Below are 18,945 nucleotides of genomic sequence, written 5' to 3' on the forward strand. Positions count from 1 at the left end.
TCACTCCTTGTAAAATTGCATTTATTTAAATGATAGCATCGATTGAAATTAAGAAAATACTTCAAAGGTAGCGGTTTCAGTATAATTTATTGAATTATAAAAATATTCACAGTTCTTTCAAAGCCGTTCTCGGTGGAGCTGTCACACGGGAGCGTCACGGACAGCCTTGGGCCTGATGACGCGGTTGATCCAGCCAGCGTATTTAGACACTTTGGTGTAGACACCCGGTTTCCCAGTCCGGCCACACCCATCACCCCAGCTAATGATGCCGTACAGGAAACTGATGCCCTCACGCACACACGCCAACGGACCACCAGAGTCTCCCTACACACACACGGACACGTTGCTCCACTGTAATACGTTTAGTTTAGCAAAGGTGTTCTGTGAATAGTAAACTCTGAGATCAAAGCAGGGGGAATTTTGTCTGACCTGACAAGCGTCCACACAGGTGTTGGTACCCGCGCACATCATTCCCGGCCTCATCTCCGATCCGTACACATCCGGGGAAGAGCACTTCTCATACGGAACGATCCGGACCATTCCCTCCCTCAGGTGAGAATACGAGTCTCCCTCTGAGTTGCACACGTCCAGTAAAAATCACATGTAAACAAATCACTACATGTAAACAAATACTTTGAATATGATAAACAACTCTGTAGTTTGTTATGAGATGTTAGTCTTCCAAATATGCACGCTTCCTGTGCCTGAGATGGAACAGTAGTTTGCCAGCAGTGGTATTTGCCTTAAACAATCCTCCAATACAAAGTCTGTATGATGCAGGTCTGTGCACACATCTAAGGCTGCCAAAGATGAACAGTCACCTGACATTTAAGCTGACACGCCTAAACTTTCACTGGCAGTCAATGGTTGACATTTCACCATTTTTGAAGTGTCTGACTTTCCTAAAAAAATAAGTGAGAAACATGCTGTTTCAATAAAGAAACCTCCCTTCTGAAGCACAGATACAGAAACAATGTCCGTCGTGTCTGCAGTTCCTACGAAGACTTCAGCGTTGAAACACTAGCGTCTGAGGCCAGAGATTTTCCCATCCCATGTAGACGGGATAAATCTTGCTGTGGAGTCCACAGGCCCGTCCTATGTAGCAGTATACAGCCCTTTAACAGAGCTGTAGGCCTTAGGAACATGGATAACTGACTCCAAATGTTGAGAAATGACAGTAGGGGGTATGGACGCCACAATGATGGGTTGATTTAACCGGGAGAATTTGTAAACATGCTTTATGCAGAAAATAAGATCCTCCTCACTCATACAGGCATCAGTAGAGATTCTGTGTGATACTGAATGATGATACACGTGTATGGGGGTCTTTTATTTATCACTGTTCAACATTGCTAACCAGGTGAATCTATCTAGTATAAATCCATTTGCAGTTGGGAATCCCAAGTCTCCAAGTTTAACACATCTGTTTGGGTATGTATTAAAGACAGAGGCCTTCCTTCACTACTTGAGCAGATCCCCCATCCTACACGAAGGACATTTTGTGGGATGTGCATATTTGGAAATTAAATGCGGGCTCTCTGGTTGTTTCATAACAACAGATAGAGATTATGCATCAATACAGTCAAGTCTGGATATTAACTGATGTACTTCTTGTTGGGTCCATTCTCCAGCGACGCTAAGGTGGTGACCAAGGTACTTGAGTGTCTCGTGTCTGAGATGCACCCTGATTGGTTGGACCAAGATGCAGGAAGCAGTCTGAGATCTACACTATTGATCACTCCACTCCTTAACTGCCTTTTCATTTCTAGATGAAATCAGGGCCTCATCTGTATATGGATTTGGATTTGGAAGGAGAATCTGAAGTGGTGGATACAAACGGAGCCACTTTAAGCCATATTGATTAATAGCAAGAATGAAATGAATAGTACCCAGTTTTCATTCCCACTTCAAAAGGTACATGTTTAGTTAGATGTTTCCCACATACAACCTGCAGAAAGGAACCCTGTTATATATCAATGTCCACAGAGATCTCAGGCAGTTGCCGTTCTTCCCAAGCATGAGCGATTGCTAATGCTCTACCCACAGTTTGCCACCAGCTTTGTTATGAGGTAATTACCTTTACACGTTGCTCTCTTCTCTCAGGTTGTGTCTCTTCTCTTTATTCCAAGAGTTCTGTCAGAGCTCATGCATGTTACGACTGGCATTTAGACAAATAATAATTACACCCTTGCTCAATATTGCAAGAACTTGGCAGAGGATTATAATACATGCTTATTCAAAATGACAGCAACTGTCCTTGTTCTGTGATGTTGACATACATAAGCGAGTTTATTTTTGCCTTTCGAGGCGTATGGTGGTGTTGACTCCTACTTTCCGCCAGCGCTGCTGTATCACGCGACACGTTCGCAAATGTTTTGCTTCATTTTGTGGAGATTCAATGACGGGGAATGTTTTCAGGATTCAAACACGTTTCAGTAGTGACATACCAAAGGATCTTCAGTCAGCCCACTTTGCTGAGAATGTTTTTAAAGAAGAATTCAGAACTGCCCCCAGCTGTGTTCATTTCCTCACCTCTGCAACACAAGTGAAATTTTGCTTTTCTTGCAGAGTCAGCGTCACCATCACTGTGACGCGCTGTAGAGTCAGTGTGTAAGTGCAGCACTTTTTGAACCCGAGGACAGAGGACACAGGACTCATGTTGAATAACGTGTGTGAACACAGAAACGGAATTCTGTAGAGATCCCCAGTGCTGCACAGGAAAATGTGAAGGCATGATCGTGTGTGTCTGTCTGTGTCTGTGTCTGTGTGTGTGTCTGTCTGTCTGTCTGTGTCTGTCTGTCTGTGTGTGTGTCTGTCTGTCTGTCTGTCTGTGTGTGTCTGTCTGTGTGTCTGTGTGTGTCTGTCTGTGTGTCTGTCTATCTGTGTGTGTGTCTGTCTGTGTGTGTGTGTGTGTGTGTGTGTCTGTGTGTGTGTGTGTGTGTGTGTATACTTACTCTCCTGCATATGCCCCCAGCCCGTAATGGTGCAGCACGTGTAGTCTGGGAACATCACGTGTCTGTCTGGCAGACATATTGGCCGAATGAACTGACCCTTACGAGCACAACGGCCATCAGCTTTCTTCAGCTTCACTAGAACTGTTAACCAGAAATGCACACGCACGCACATGCGCACACACAAACAAACAATACACATATACAGACACACACACAGACACACAAACACATTTTTTAATAGAATCTCATACATTCATAAATGTCCACTACAATCACTGTGGGCAGCTGCACTGGGTGTAAAATGATATTTCATGGATGTTAACAGATCCAACACCATTTGTGGTAACACTCCGTAACATCACTGTCACAGTGTAACTATATCATTAAGTACAGTTCCAACACTGGGTAACAATGTGGAACGTCTCTGTATAACTCACAGGTTCTGTCATGCAATCTGTTACCCTCATTTATTCCTCAGTACGGTCACTGATGTCAGACTGAAGTTATCAGTCCAGTCCTCCTGGACCCGCAGCCAGTCCAGGCTTTGGCTGCAGCTCCAAACCCCTGTCAGCCTGACCACCGCGTGTGGAATGTTGATCTAACTGCGCCGCGCCAGAAACCACAGCAGCACGAAAAACACACGGACTGTCTGAAGAGCAGACTGGGACTCGGGGTGGATGAAAAAACAACGCTTCCACCTGACATAACCAGCCAGACGCAACTGGCAAAACTGACCTTTTAATAGATTTCTAGGACAGGTGTGTGTGTGTGTGTGTGACAATACCAGAGGCCATTCTCACCGATATCATGGAATGTTGGGCTGAACTGATTGTAGTGGGGGTAGAAGACATAATCCTCTATACCAAACGTCCTGGTGTTGGGACCCGTATCATTGAAAAAGTGCTGTCCAAGGACCACGCGGACACTCGACCTCAGAGGACTGAGGGGAGATTTAGAGGACAGAAAAAGAAAGAAGGTGGAGGATTATGGGTAATGTGAGCTGTTAACTAAAATCAGGTTTATATGTTACACAACAAACTGGATTAAATCCCAGACTGACACACAAACACTTTCAAAACCACACACTCCTACGTTTACCGCCCCCCACCCCCCCGCACACACTCCCACAATCACCTACACACACCCACTCCTATATCCCCACATTCACACACACACACAGAAAAAACACATTCCACATCCACTCCCCCCCACACACACTCCCAGATTCATAGCCCCCCACTCTCACATTGACACACACACAAACACTCCCACATTCAAAAACACACACGTTTACCCCCCACCCACACGCCCTCAATCACCTAGCTCCACAGACACGCATTCTGAGCACCTAGTCAAACTAGATAAACATCAACACACACACACACACACACACACACACACACACACACACACACTTGCGTAGAAAGCAGTGGGCTGCAGATATGATCCAGCATGAGGAGACGAGGCTGCCTGCACAGAACTCCTCTCCGATGTACAGTGCTGCCATCCAGGGGTGAGAGCCAGGCAGTGCAGACGACCCACCCAGGATGCGGGCACGAGGAACCCGCTTGGCGTGTCTCTGACCGCACCCGGGCACAGGACCAGGGGCAGGGGTGAGCGACGGTGAGGGTGGCGTGGTTGGGGGCGGAAAGACCCATTTATGTCTCGCTGTAGAGAAGGAAGATGCAACGGTGATGACCACAGTTCACAGGACATGGATACCCACGTTACTACTGAGCAGAGTACAGGCAGACGGGCGGGGATGAGAGCGGACTGGGAACTGAGCTCAGAGGAAAGGGGAGACCGACGGAGCACTGACCATGAAAGGTACGGGAACAACGGATAGGAAACCGGACAGCTCAGGCTAGCTTAGTTATGAACGCGGGACGCAGGAAAAAAAACGGACGAAACCTAATGAAGAGACGGACTCACTCAGGAGTTAAGATCGCGAGTGGAGGAGGAGAGAGCTGATACGCTACAACACAAGCTGAAAGTGTAGGTTGGCAGGGATGAGGAGGAGGACGAAGAAGGAGGCCTTCTGTAGGAATCCTTTCATGTTTAGTAAGGAGAAATCTGGGAGGTTCAAATTTGGAATAAATGAATTAGAGGAGCATTTTGGTGGCGTGTATTCGGATAAGGAGGAGGAGCCATCAGCTGATATATCGCGTGTGTGTGACACGGAGGAGCATGTGGAGGTCAGCCCAGCCAACTGGACTGAAGTACAAGACGTGGTGCGTCGTGCAGAGTTAGGGTTCTGCACCACGGTCTAATGGAGCCGATGTCATTACAGACGATGGCAGTCATAGTGTGGAAGAAAAGGATTAAGTGTGGAGACGATCGACGTGTATTCTTATACCAGAAGAGAAGGATGCTGTGAGTATTGAACAGTTTGGGTTTAGAATTCTGCCCAGAAGTGTGGAGGGTAAGATTTTCTTTAGTGTGATCACACAGAGACTGGCTGCATATCTGAAAGTCGATAAGTTAATCGATGCACCAGTGCAAGAGGCAGGGACGTCAAGCTTGGCTGGCTGTTTGGAGATTAGCAGCAGACAAAGAGGGTGGGATCTGCACATGGTTCTTCTAGACATGGGAAATTCATTCGTCTCAACACCAATCATCTCTTATGGAAGGCATCCGAGTTCTGCCAGGTACTGCAGAGGATTCCTAGGCTGGTTAAGGCTTATTTTGTAGATATATGTTACATCCTGGTAGTGACTGACATCACAGCTGGCATTCATGAGGGTGATGGAGATGATAATTAGGGCTTGTAATCGACTGTAGGTGGAGAGAACCTGTAGAATGGAACCCAGCTCCGTCCAATTAGGGCCAACGTGGATGACGTGACAACGATGGCAGCTGGTGCCCCAGATACGCGGCGGTTGCTCGGGGAGTTAAACAAGCATCTCAGTGGGCAAGGATGAAGGTTAATCCTAGCAAGTCTACAAGTTTGTCAGTTGTGAAAGGAAATCGCCGGCGGGAAAATGTTTGGATGGAGAGAGAGAACAGAGCCTTCTATACTGGAGAGGTCAGTTAAGCGTGTAGGTAGGGAAGAGTGCAAGTACAGTGCAGCATTAAGGGATAGAGAGTTAGTTATGGGGCCGCTGACAGTTTATGAGTATGCGATCACCACAGAACACCAGTGTGTGGTACCATGTTGTTTCAGTAGCACGGCAGATGAGCAGAGAGCTAGAACACTACCCCCCCCCCGACAAGTTTAGTTAAGGAAGTTAAATGTGCTAAGATAAGTCTCGAGATTTTATTTCGAGTTTGTTAGAATCCAAGGACGCTTCCAAGGGGTCAGTGACAAAAACCAGGGAGAAAGTGGGGCCTGTGAGTGGCGGTGCAGTTGGCTAATAGTACACCAGAGCAAAAGGATGTGGATGGGCAAATCCAGGGCAGTTGTGGCTCAGTGGTGCACAACTAGTAATCAGAAGGTTGGTGTCTCAGTGGGGAAGGTACTGGACTAGTAATCAGAAGGTTGGTGTCTCAGTGGTGAAGGTACTGGACTAGTAATCAGAAGGTTGGTGTCTCAGTGGGGAAGGTACTGGACTAGTAATCAGAAGGTTGGTGTCTCAGTGGGGAAGGTACTGGACTAGTAATCAGAAGGTTGGTGTCTCAGTGGGGAAGGTACTGGACTAGTAATCAGAAGGTTGGTGTCTCAGTGGGGAAGGTACTGGACTAGTAATCAGAAGGTTGGTGTCTCAGTGGGGAAGGTACTGGACTAGTAATCAGAAGGTTGCTGTCTCAGTGGGGAAGGTACTGGACTAGTAATCAGAAGGTTGGTGTCTCAGTGGGGAAGGTACTGGACTAGTAATCAGAAGGTTGGTGTCTCAGTGGGGAAGGTACTGGACTAGTAATCAGAAGGTTGGTGTCTCAGTGGGGAAGGTACTGGACTAGTAATCAGAAGGTTGGTGTCTCAGTGGGGAAGGTACTGGACTAGTAATCAGAAGGTTGGTGTCTCAGTGGGGAAGGTACTGGACTAGTAATCAGAAGGTTGGTGTCTCAGTGGGGAAGGTACTGGACTAGTAATCAGAAGGTTGGTGTCTCAGTGGGGAAGGTACTGGACTAGTAATCAGAAGGTTGGTGTCTCAGTGGGGAAGGTACTGGACTAGTAATCAGAAGGTTGGTGTCTCAGTGGGGAAGGTACTGGACTAGTAATCAGAAGGTTGCTGGTTCAAGCCCCACCACTGCCAAGTTGCCACTGTGGGGCCCCTGAGCAAGACCCTTAACCCTCAATTACTCAAGTTGTACTCTAAGCTGTAAGTTGCTTTGGATAAAAGTGCCAGCTAAATGTTAACTGTTCATCAGAACAAAATGCCAGAGAGAAGGTGAATGATTACTAGTTTTATTAACATTTACACAACAGCAGCTTTGCAGGGAAAACAAGACCAGTGGCTTCGCTGGGAAAATCCAGAGAAGCAGGGAATCATCTGTCAAGAGTTGCGGGAAACAGACATTAGTCCTATTACGACCTCCTTCCAACTCAACGAAACCTCGGACGGTGAGTAGGTGTAATCATGTGCAGGGGCCGGACCCTAAAGCATACTGGGTAACGGAATCAGGCATGTGTGTGTCTCAGGGGCCTTGTTTTGGAGAGCAAGTGCAGGTTATAAATATCAGTAGATGGACTGCAGCGCATGAGTGGAAATTGCTAGCAGATGTAGTTAAAAAAAACTACAAGTCCTATAGTGCATTGCTCTAGCTCTACTGAGGCCAGATATGGTGTTGTACTCAAAGTAAGCGGATAGTTTATTTTATAGGGTTAACAATTCCATTTGAGGATGCGGTGGATGAAGCTTTTGAAAAGAAAAAGTTGAATCACTCAGACTTAGTGGCTGAGATGAGAGAACATGTGTATCAAGAGCATATAAGACCAACAGAGACAGGCGTTTAGACCAGCAGAGACAGGCGTTAGAGTGAGCTAAGAGCGTGGTGGGGGGCCAGACCTCACTGTTCTGCCTACTGGACTTAATTCAGCGAAACACAGAGACCAAGCCAGGTGCCAACCTGGGGACACGTGTGAAGAGCTTGTTGTGATTTCTAGTATGAACTGAGTGTGCGGGGCTGTCCTAGTTTACCACAGGATATTCAACATCTTATCGTGTGTATAATTACAATTTTGCATTTTATAAGAAAAGTTTGCCAATAGTGAACTTTTGAACTGTAGACGTTTGTGTGTGTGTGTGTGTGTGTGTGTATTATAATAAACATACATTTAAATTAATTGACAAGCTGACATGGAATTAATGTTGTGTTGAAAAATCAATAAATCAATAATGTTTATAATGTGTAACTACAAAACAGGTTTTGGCAGCATTTTCAATTGGACTTTAAAATGGAATTTGATGACCACTTTTACAAATATTTGACTTCAGAAAAGAATGACCACCAGTAGACTTTACCGAGGTCATGTTTAACCCTTCAGTGGCTGGTGGGGTTTGACTTACATGGCATTGTGGGACACAAAGGCACGCCACAGTATTCCCAGGAAATTGCCCTATCGCTCATTGTGTAACACCATGGCATCTCGTCTTCATCAGGGTTCCTGCAGGGCAACCACACCCAATCAGAAGCCACATCAGTCAGTTAGCCACGCCCATGATCGTACGCCCAATCAGAACGGTGAAACACCAGCACTTGCCTTGAATGTTCTGGAAAATTCTCAATCATAACATTTTTGCTTAAATTTCAGTGACATCTGGATGCTTTATGTCTTTAAAGTGTGATGACAGGAAATTTTTTAACTGGTCCTTTTTATTCACGTGTGTGAGTCCCCTGAACGAACACGATGTAATGATGTGTTAACACTGTTCAGGACTGTGTTAACGATGTGTTAAAATTGTCCAATGCTGTATTAATGTTGTGTTAAAATCGTTCATCGCTGTGTTGCGGTAAAATTGTCCAATGTTATGTTAAAATTCTCCAACTCTGTGTTCATGTTGTATAAAGTCAAGATGACTTTAGAACAGAATTTCCTACTAAGGAAGACACAGGTACAAGAAGCCCGGTCTCTGAAGACATCCGGCATTCGTGTGCTGCATATGTTCCAGCCGTGCTACACTGAAACGTGGCCGTGTGTTGTAACCTGCAGAAGGAGTGATCGCCCAGACCCTTGAAGGATGCGCCATCCACCGTGTTCACAAAGAGCTCGTCGTAAAGCAGGTCAGAATTCCACGGCAGGCAGGGGGCGCCAGAGAGTGTAGTGTTAGCAGTGCCGCGGTAGTGCTCTCCAGAGTCCTTATAGCACCAGTCCTCAGACACTAACCCATTACAGGCATACACAAAGAGGTACACTCTTAGCATTTAAAATGCTGAGCTGTGTGTGAGTGTGTGTGTGTGTGTGTGTGTGTGTGTGTGTGTGTGTGCGCTCACTGATGTTGCAGTATTCTCCGCTGTATCCTGGTCTGCAGGAACACACCTCTTTGTCTGTCATTTCAATTATTCTGCAGGTCCCCTCATTCTCACAGGGATTACTCAGACATGCTACACACACAAAACAGATTATGGCTTTCGTGTTATTGTGCTGTATCTGGGTAGGTCATAAGAGCAATTCAGAGATGTGGTGTTTTGTAACCCTAATTCATAGTCACCACAGAACGTAGAACTTTAATGTAAAGTAATGAACTTTATTTATTTTTTTTAAATGCTAGATCATGAGGCAACATTACAAATGCTACAACTCTGAACAGCATGAGGATAACACGTTTAGTGAAGTGTGTGAAGGGTCCTTGTGAGTAGAGGTGTACCTCTGTAGCGCACGCGCTCGCACGTCACCCCATCACTGCCGCACGTGCACTGCTCGACGTTGCGCATGCGGATCCTTCCCCAACTCTCCCCAATGTCGTAATGCCGCATGTGCAGTGACTCATAGCACCTCTCTGCCAATCACAAGGGAGAACAGACACTGAGGACATGCCTCCACGAATCCGCACGGAGGGCGCGCGCCGAGTTGGTCTCCACCAGTGAGAGCAGACCTGGAATAAAATCGGAACAGTTTTTTTCCTCCACTAAATTACCAAAGCGACTACAGCGGCGGAGAAGCCTGTGGCCTCACCATCTCTCCCACACACGGGACATCTGGAGCTCGTTAGCAGCACTGTCATGGCGACAATCCAGCGCCTGTTCCAACACATCACTCACTCCACTTACATCTTACAGATCAATTTAATAGCAGCTCACCTTCGGCCAACTTATAATAATAACAACAACGCAGCAACAGCAGAATCAAACTACGGGAAAGAAGACAGTTACTTAACGTTAGTTAACGACAGTAACTGGAATTATCACGACTGAAACATGTCCGATCTCAGTTAAAGCAGTCTGTTAGTACATCACATAATGACACTTAATCTCAAAGGAGATGCCAAGTTAACATTAACACATGCGTGTGCACTATAATGAAAACTATATGCACAGATCACTAATCACTCATCTGGGGTACAGTTACAAGGAGTTACGAGTGTCCCTTCAGGTCATTTCATCGCCCCGCCAATAACAACTAAAACTGGACGTCTGTCTGCAGATTAGAACTGTGGATGAGCCAATGACCAGAGAGAAAAGAGCCGAGAGATGACCGTGAAAGGTGAAACAAGGTCGTCGGACTGATGAGAGGAGACGGGAATCTTTGGATTGACTGTTTGTTTGTGAAAACCCAGAGTTTCACAGCCTGCTTTCCCTCAGCCAGCCTCAGAATTAAGATGAGTGTTGTTCAGTGGAAAACAGCCATGAGGGGCATGCCTTTAGCCAGGACTGTTTCTAATCTACGTCTAGAGGACCATATCACTGAATCTGGTTTTCACAACACACACGAGCGCATGCAAGAACACTGTGTTGATTCCTAGGTTTAAGAATTCTTTTTTGGCAGAAAGGCAATTTTAAATGTGTATGTGTGTTTGTTCACTCACCCAGCTCACAGACAGGTCCTGTGAAGGCAGTGAGACACGTGCATTCAAACATGTGCCTGTAGGTTACCACGCACACACCTCCGTTCCTACAGGGGTTGGGCTGACACACACTCTGGTCACTGAGCCTGTGGAGGAACACTGAACAGAAGGGCAGCAAGGGCAAAAAAACAAACCATTCATCATACATCATACTGGGAATTCCTCATGTATACTGGGAACTTCTCATTGACCATCAAAGGAAGTTGCAGTGAATCACTTCATAAACAAACAAACTCCTCAGACCTTCATTAGCTCAAGTGCTGTGGTCCCACCGTATGTACTCATGTGCATCTACAGTAAAGTCTATACAAACACTCACCCACACACACACGTGGCATGTCTGCATGCGTTAAGCATGTCTGATTCACCCAAACATGTGATGGGTGCTTACATTATTCACATCACTCATTCACACACAGACTCCTCCCCCTTCCTACAAATTCAGGCCATAAAGAGCCTAATCCCCCCCTGTGTGTAGGGAAGTACGCTAATCCCAGCTCCCCCCTTGTGTGTAGGGAAGTACGCTAATCCCAGCTCCCCCCTTGTGCGTAGGGAAGTACGCTAATCCCAGCTCCCCCCTTGTGCGTAGGGAAGTACGCTAATCCCAGCTCCCCCCTTGTGCGTAGGGAAGTACGCTAATCCCAGCTCCCCCCTTGTGCGTAGGGAAGTACGCTAATCCCAGCTCCCCCCTTGTGCGTAGGGAAGTACGCTAATCCCAGCTCCCCCCTTGTGCGTAGGGAAGTACGCTAATCCCAGCTCCCCCCTTGTGCGTAGGGAAGTACGCTAATCCCAGCTCCCCCCTTGTGTGTAGGGAAGTACGCTAATCCCAGCTCCCCCCTTGTGCGTAGGGAAGTACGCTAATCCCAGCTCCCCCCTTGTGCGTAGGGAAGTACGCTAATCCCAGCTCCCCCCCTGTGCGTAGGGAAGTACGCTAATCCCAGCTCCCCCCCGTGTGTAGGGAAGTACGCTAATCCCAGCTCCCCCCCTGTGTGTAGGGAAGTACGCTAATCCCAGCTCCCCCCCTGTGTGTAGGGAAGTATGCTAATCCCAGCTCCGCCCTTGTGTGTAGGGAAGTACGTGAATCCCAGCTCCCCCCTTGTGTGTAGAGAAGTACGCTAATCCCAGCTCCCTCCTTGTGTGTAGGGATGTACGCTAATCCCAGCTCCCCACTGTGTGTATGGTTGTGGGAGTGGAATGTTGTTCTCACCACTGAAGAGGCGTGCGCGTGGACCACAGTAACCCCACTGCATGTCCCGGTCGAAGTTGTGTGTGAGAGAACACCTATGACACACACACACACACACACACACACACACACACACACACACACACACACAACAACGGAAGAGGGTGGAGAGGTTAAGGGTGTGACCCCATTGGCTGACGCAGCCACTTTGCTAAAATATCCCTAAAGTGGTAAACAAAAACCTCCAATTAGAAACATTTAATAGTAGCAACAACATCTGGCAGCAAACATCAGCTCTCTAGTCTCCTTTCACATAACTTTGGGATGTCTGGGTATTACTCAGTTTCCAGAACAACTTAACTAATGCTCATGCTCTAAGACACCATTACCAGCAAAGCTAACGCATATGAATCACAGAACAGGGTAACTGTTCACAGGTCAGCACACACACACACACACACACACACACAGGTAGACTTTTACCTTGCTTGATTTCCTTGACCTTTGACTTGCAGAAATTACTGAAGTTATGACTGAACACACAACTTGAGCAATTGTGGGTTAAGGGTCCAACAGTGGCAGATTGGTGAGGTTTGAACTGGCAACCCGCTGATTACTAGTGGAGTACCTTAACCACTGAACTACCAATGCCTCACATGTGTACGTACATATGTACACAAACGTACACACACACACACACCCCTGCAATCGTGAGAGGGAATAGTGTGTGCTTGTTTACATTCAAATACCATAGCAACTCTGTGTGTGTGTGCGCGTGCATATACCTGTGTGTATATATATATATGGATGAGTGTGTATGTGTGTGTTTATGTGTGAATGATTTCACATGAATGTGCATAAAAGTAAGAGAATATGACCGTGTGTGTGTCTCTTCTGTGACATGTAGAAACTCACCATTTTCTGCTTGAGCTGACTGAGATACAGTGATAATAAACAGTACCACCCAGCCTGAACGGAAACTTGCACTCCCTTCCATCTGTTGTAAGAACTGAAACAAACAAACACACACACACACACACACAGGTTTATACATCATAGTGTTGCGAACAGTATACTCATCAGTACACATCCACTAACTGTGTGTTTCCTAATACAGCAATTGCACCACCTCACAGTACAAACCGAAGCCCGTACCGGCTCACACGTTCCTCGTGCGAGACCTACAGTAGTAAGCACCGTGTCGGTTTTTGCTGAGGCGTGCTGCAGCAGACGGCGTGGGGGTAATGGCATACCTTTCTGACTGTCACTGTGCGACCGCGTGGACAGCACCGCCTCGAGACCAGGTGGGGGGGCAGAGAGAGCGCGATAAGACAACTTTTAAAGCGAAAGCTAAAGAACTGAGTGATATAAGCATCTGCTAGATTAAACCGCCTAGCGGGACTTTTAAAGATGAATCATGCTGATCGGTTTAAGATTAAAGCAGAAACGTAAACAGGCTGCGGATTCCATGTAAGTGGCACATCTCGTGTTTTGTAAGGTCATCAAACGCACTTACCACCCCTGCACTGCGCGCGCTGGGCTGCAGAATTAACACTGACAAGCACACTACCAAACCTGGCGCGAGGACGTTTCCAGTGGACGCCGGGCGCGCGAGGACGTTCATTTCTAGACTGAAGCGTTTCCTCTTGGCGTCGAGGACAAGCTCCTTCTGTTCGGAAACACTGCCGACGCCAAGGAATAAGCCCGTGATCCAGTCCTCACGTCTCACGTCTCGTGGTGTCAGAGAGTTGCGTCATTTGGAAGGCTCCTCGAGGACGCAGGCATGCGTAAACTCCGCCGTGGAAGCTCGCTCCCACCGCGAGGAAAGCTGTAAGCATATCCGGACAAGTAGATATTTCCAGCCGCGAGGAGGGGATATAGCCTTGGCTTTGGTTTAGGCGTTGTCAGTGGCAACACACCCCTCCCTTCCACGTTTCACCTCACCTGTCGCACACACCTGGCGGACGCCCGAATAGCTCCCACGTGCTCAAGCGAAAGCTCCGTGGCTCGTGCTCGCCTCCGGCTCTCTGAAGACGTAACGAGCGGAAACACTGATTCAGGATCACAGATAATGATCGCGAGGACCTGTGTTACGCAACATGTTCTTGGCAAAACGAGGGTCAATATAATGATGAATCATCCACGGACCGAAACTGGGTGAGTGCGCGACACGCACGCTGTCCCGGAGTGTGCCGCGCGCCGCTACGCTCCGCGTGAACCGCCGGAGCGATCCGGCGAAGCGCGCGTCGGTCTGTTTGGAGAGCCCGTGCTGTTACGCAAGACTCCAGCACGACCCTCAAGGTGCCGGGGACGCGGGGCCAAAGGCTTCCAGTGTTAGTACGTTTCCGAGAAGCTGCTCTAAACACATGTGTTTATGTGCCACTGCACAGGGCGCTCATCTCCCACCTGTGATGTTCTTTTCTGCCGAAACAAGCCGGAGAAGAAACGTTTTGTCATAATTAGAGGAGATCAAACGGCGCGTTGTGGTTGTGCTGGTCTCGTTGAGTTTGGCGCGACTATGCGCAGGGTCTCTGTTACCTGCAAGCGTGTTACAATGGTCGCTAGAGTGGAGAAATCGCACAGGAGTATCAGTCGCAGTTAGCTCAGTGGTAAGAGTTAAATGGAGTTAAATATGTGTTATGATCCGTATTTTAATATGTTAAATGTCACTGCTTTTTCCAAAAAGGTTGAGTGTATGTAAAAACATGCCTATCAAGTCTGATATGCCGGGTTATGTGTGATGGATGTACCTATCAAATGTGCTACTGCAGGTATTATGCATGACATTCAAATCCATAATTTGTTGCATTTCGTTGCTTTTTTTTTGCCATTAAATAGTATTTTTGGGACTGAGAAGACAAAGAAATCTGATCAGGTTACACAGGTAGTCCACATGGCAGGTCACAACAAGCTTTGCTCTGTCTCCCAGCATGGTCTCTAGAGCACGGAGGGGAGACCAGCACGGTCTCTAGAGCACAGAGGAGATACCAGATCACAGGCCATTGCACAAGGAGAGGAGGACAGTGAAGGGCATCAACCCAGCTTCAGGACCAGTATCTCCTCCGTGGTGTGAGGTAGAACAGGAGGAACACTGCCAGAACCCTACAAAATGACCTCCAGTGTGGCTACTGGTATGAATGTTTCTGACCAAACTGGGAGAAACAGACCCCACATCCTCTACTGGGTTCGCAGCCCAGCACCGTGCAACTCGAATGGTGATCGCCAGAGAACACCAGAACTGGCAGGTCCACCAGTAACGCCCCATCCTCTTCACAGATGAGACCAGGCTCACACTGAGCACGTGTGACAGACATGGACGTGTCTCGAGATGCTGTGGGGAGTGGAGGTAGCTGACGAGTGAAACGAGCTAACAAGATCGTTCGGTTGCTGATCGCGTCATTTCTCCAGTTCAGGCGGTAGGACATTGTCCCCCTCTAGTGGTGGCCTGCTGTAGTGCACGAACGGTCCCGTTCATAGGCCTAGTCACAGCTCAACCCCTCCCCGAAGACTCACCAAGAGACGCTGTCCTCCACACACGCTCACAGTTCACGTCATTGAATGAGATTCCTAACTGTTTAGTAGACACTGCCGATGCGAAATGTTCGGGACATAAACTGTGATGTTATTTGAACACAGAGGGCTCTGGATGAAGGATAAGTTGAATAACATCTACATTGAAGTTATACAGAAGCACACGTGACTGCACAGTGCTGTTGCATAACAGGTTCTCTTCTGGTCCCCCAATTTTCATACATGCCACATTTCAGCCCCCCCCCCCCCCGAATACAGACGCCTGATGAACTAGTGCCCAACACGTACACTAGCCCCCTGAAACCTGCGTGGGCTTGTGTTTTATGCATAGCCTCTTTTGACCCTGACCTGCTCTGCTAATGTTGAATTTCCAAAGAAACTACAACAAATTCCCGGCCTGTATTTATCGTGCGTCCCGATTAATGTCTCAAAGTAAGAATTCCGCTTTCCAGTTAGCGCCCACAGCCTTCCCAACTCTGGAACCTCCAACGCGTTAAACCGCGGTGTTTTACTGTCGCCGTGTGACGAATAAAGGAACTACACGGATTCCACACCGAGTCAGACTGGGGCTCTTTTTAGTAACGCGTCCCTGCACAGTAAAAAATAAATGGGTTGTTTACCCATGTTAACACGTGACTTAATTTGATACAGGTCTTGCGAGTTTATTCAGAACACCGCGCAGACATACCTGTCTCGTGTGTAATATCCCACGGTGACTTTCCCGTTTCCCGGGACGCAGACTCGTCGGAGTGTCCGAGTGTTTCTGATGAGAACTAGGGACTAGTGTGGTACGTGTCTTCACATGAAATCATCCTTTAAACGCGGGTTTCCCCTACATCTGTTCCAGCCTCAGAGGAAACTCCCCGATATAAATTCCAAAATGCTTGTGGAGTATCAATTATAGAGTCAGTTATTGGGGAAAAATCAACTTAAAGTGTTCCTGGCAACCGTGAGACATCGAAAATGAACATGCCTTCACACGAGAGGAGATCTGATAACGCGAGACTCCCCAGGTGAAGACCCTGTTCCAAGGAACACACAGGATGAGAGAGAGAGAGTGAGACTGAGTGTGAGAGTGAGTGAGAGAAAAAGTGAGAGTGAGAGTATGTGTGTGAGAGTGAGTGAGAGTGAGAGTATGTGTAAGAGTGAGAGTGAGTGAGACTGAGTGTGAGAGTGAGTGAGAGAAAGTGAGAGTGAGACTGAGTGTGACAGTGAGTGAGAAAGTGAGAGTGAGTGAGAAGGGGACATTTTTTTTTCTTCCGCGAATCGATTAGGAAGGATATAGACGTACAATCAAAGTTGGACTGGCTATTTGAGGTAAGGTAAGGCAATTTTCTGTTGATACCACAAATATGGTCTCACGCCGTTACTAACAGCGAGGACGCGCGCGTCCCCGGGGCTCCGCCGTGCCCGTGTAACTGCTGTGCTGACACGCTCACCTTTATGAACGAGCTAGCGCGTGCCTCCAACGCTGACTCGTGTCTGAAACTGCTCATGTCACCAAGGCACGAGACATGTCGAATAAAGCGGGCAGTGAGCGAGCTTCTTACAAAACTTTCAGAACGGAAGTTGTCGCATGGGGCAAAATTAGCGAAAGACAGAAACCCTCCACATTCAGAGTGGGAGAGAGAATGAGACGTAGTTTATCGCCTTATCTTCAAAAGAAAGCAGTAAAAATACTGGATTCATTTCCGTCTTCTGTGGTGAATGTCAATAACAGCTGCACGTATATTAGGTTTTGGAGGAGACTGCAGTGCTGTATGCAGAACTACTGAATTCCTCTAAAATGTAGGTCACGTTTACGTTTAACCCGCCACCGATCATTGCTTTATGGATTTTTTAATCATGTAAATTGAATTCGCTTTCAGTAATAAAATCGAGCGTATTTGTTGCCGACTTTAACGAGGCAGAGTCACAGTACGAGGATTGGGGCGTTTAAACACGTCTACACAGTTATCGTGCTGGAGAGACACGCACCCGTGGAACCGGCACGTGGGCTTTCGGGTTTAGTTCATTTACTGGCCAACGTTACCGGGACTTGCCCTCTCGCGCTGACTCGTAGTAAACGCACGTGTCGTCCCGGGAGCGTTTATCAGTGCCACATGTGTGGAGTTGGAAGCCCGCCTGGGCTGCCGTCACCGATCGCGCTGAGCTTGAGGTTCGGTTTGACTCAGCGCGGTGCTGAATCATATTCTGCTCCCGCACTGCCAAAACGCCACCGAGTCTCGCGTGTACAATCCGCTTCGGTCGTGGGCGGCAAAAGTCCGGCGGTCCGCTGAAGCTGTAGGAAGGACAAACGCGGGGGGCGCGACACAAATAACCGGAGCAAGCAAAATCACCACTGGTTACTGATTACTGATAACCGCGTGACGCGTAAGCGCTATTTCAGAAGTGAACAACCTGCGCACCTGCAGGCACGGGTTGCAGGTCCCTGCAGGTCATGCCTCGTGCGGATTTTACTCTTATGCCTATTCGGGCCACATGCAGTGGCGGACCGGTCATTAGGGCATGTGGGCCATGCCCGGTGGGCGCGCGGACTCTGGTCTGGGCATGTGGCATGCCGTTTCATGAAATACATTTTATGTACTGGTTACTGTTTGGCATTAAAATTCATTTTCTAAACTACTAAACATTATCTGTCCGGTACTGTGATTTATATGGTCCTATATAAGATACCCTGTGAGGTTTAGTTGTCACTACACAACGTTGCAGTGAAAGATTTGGTCAAAACTGTGTTTTGCTAATATCCGTTTCGAAACCGCTACATTTCGACTTATGGAAACATGACAGAATACGAACAAAGAAAACACCAGGCTGTTCTATTTTCTCTAACTGCATATGAAGCATCCCCTGCTAGATTTACTGCACGTAAAATGCTTCTTGTCTGATTTTAATCTGATGATTCAGATTCATGTGTAGCCCATGGTAGGCGTTTCCAATGAAGCGCGTGGGAAGGGTACTCAAAAATGACAAAGGTGTGGAAATCAGGCGTCGGGCTCGAGGGCTGAACGAGCGAGCCTGGCTCGTGTTTGCAGAATGGGAGGTGGCTGGCGGCTCCAGCTTGGCCAGGTGACTCATGACGGCTCACAACGGCGTGTAGTGCTGACACACATACCCGTAACCCGCACACCTTCCGTGAGCGCTGTACTGGGAATGCGAGCGCGCCGCCAACTGGGCGACAACGCCGAGGCGAACAGAAAACTCGGAAACGATGTGGTGGAAGTTGAGTCACGGTTTCACGGACTCCGTGAAACCCCCGAACACGCAGCATATCTGCACGCGCCCGGCTCCCCCCCCCCACGCGGTCCAGACTTCGAGAGACGTCTGGTGA

At 47.8% G+C, this 18,945-nt stretch overlaps 1 protein-coding gene and 1 long non-coding RNA gene across 2 annotated transcripts in view; one reads left to right on the forward strand and one right to left on the reverse strand.

The window, feature by feature from the left end:
* Positions 1-70: 70 nt before the first annotated feature.
* On the reverse strand, positions 71-14,259 carry hgfac (HGF activator). The gene is made up of 15 exons (XM_027029826.3): positions 14,028-14,259; positions 13,600-13,911; positions 13,337-13,376; positions 12,999-13,092; positions 12,105-12,178; positions 10,859-10,996; positions 9,701-9,832; positions 9,327-9,437; positions 9,040-9,214; positions 8,402-8,499; positions 4,370-4,622; positions 3,755-3,894; positions 2,955-3,095; positions 430-572; positions 71-324 (listed from the first exon to the last, which is right to left on the reverse strand). Exons 2-15 carry the CDS (start codon positions 13,705-13,707, stop codon positions 142-144), a joined length of 1,830 nt encoding a protein of 609 aa, XP_026885627.3. The 5' UTR covers positions 13,708-13,911; positions 14,028-14,259; the 3' UTR covers positions 71-141.
* A 2,425-nt stretch (positions 14,260-16,684) lies between these two features.
* LOC145657923 (uncharacterized) overlaps positions 16,685-18,945 on the forward strand; it is a 10,632-nt gene continuing 8,371 nt past the window's right edge. The window contains exon 1 of the long non-coding RNA XR_014123874.1: positions 16,685-16,931. This is a non-coding gene — a long non-coding RNA (uncharacterized LOC145657923). The remainder of the gene's footprint in view (positions 16,932-18,945) is intronic.

Source organism: Electrophorus electricus, chromosome 5 (assembly GCF_041902795.1).
Source record: "Electrophorus electricus isolate QZ-2024a chromosome 5, ASM4190279v1, whole genome shotgun sequence".
Lineage (NCBI taxonomy): Eukaryota > Metazoa > Chordata > Actinopteri > Gymnotiformes > Gymnotidae > Electrophorus > Electrophorus electricus.

Bases quoted from the DNA above. Each gene is read 5' to 3' on its own strand.
- hgfac (XM_027029826.3), bottom strand. From the start codon at position 13,707: ATGAACGTCCTCGCGCGCCCGGCGTCCACTGGAAACGTCCTCGCGCCA. The intron at 13,377-13,599 runs GTAAGTGCGTTT...CCTGGTCTCGAG, and splicing joins GCGCGCGCAGTGCAGGGGTG to GCGGTGCTGTCCACGCGGTC. The intron at 9,833-10,858 runs GTGAGTGAACAA...TGTGATTGGCAG, and splicing joins AGGACCTGTCTGTGAGCTGG to AGAGGTGCTATGAGTCACTG.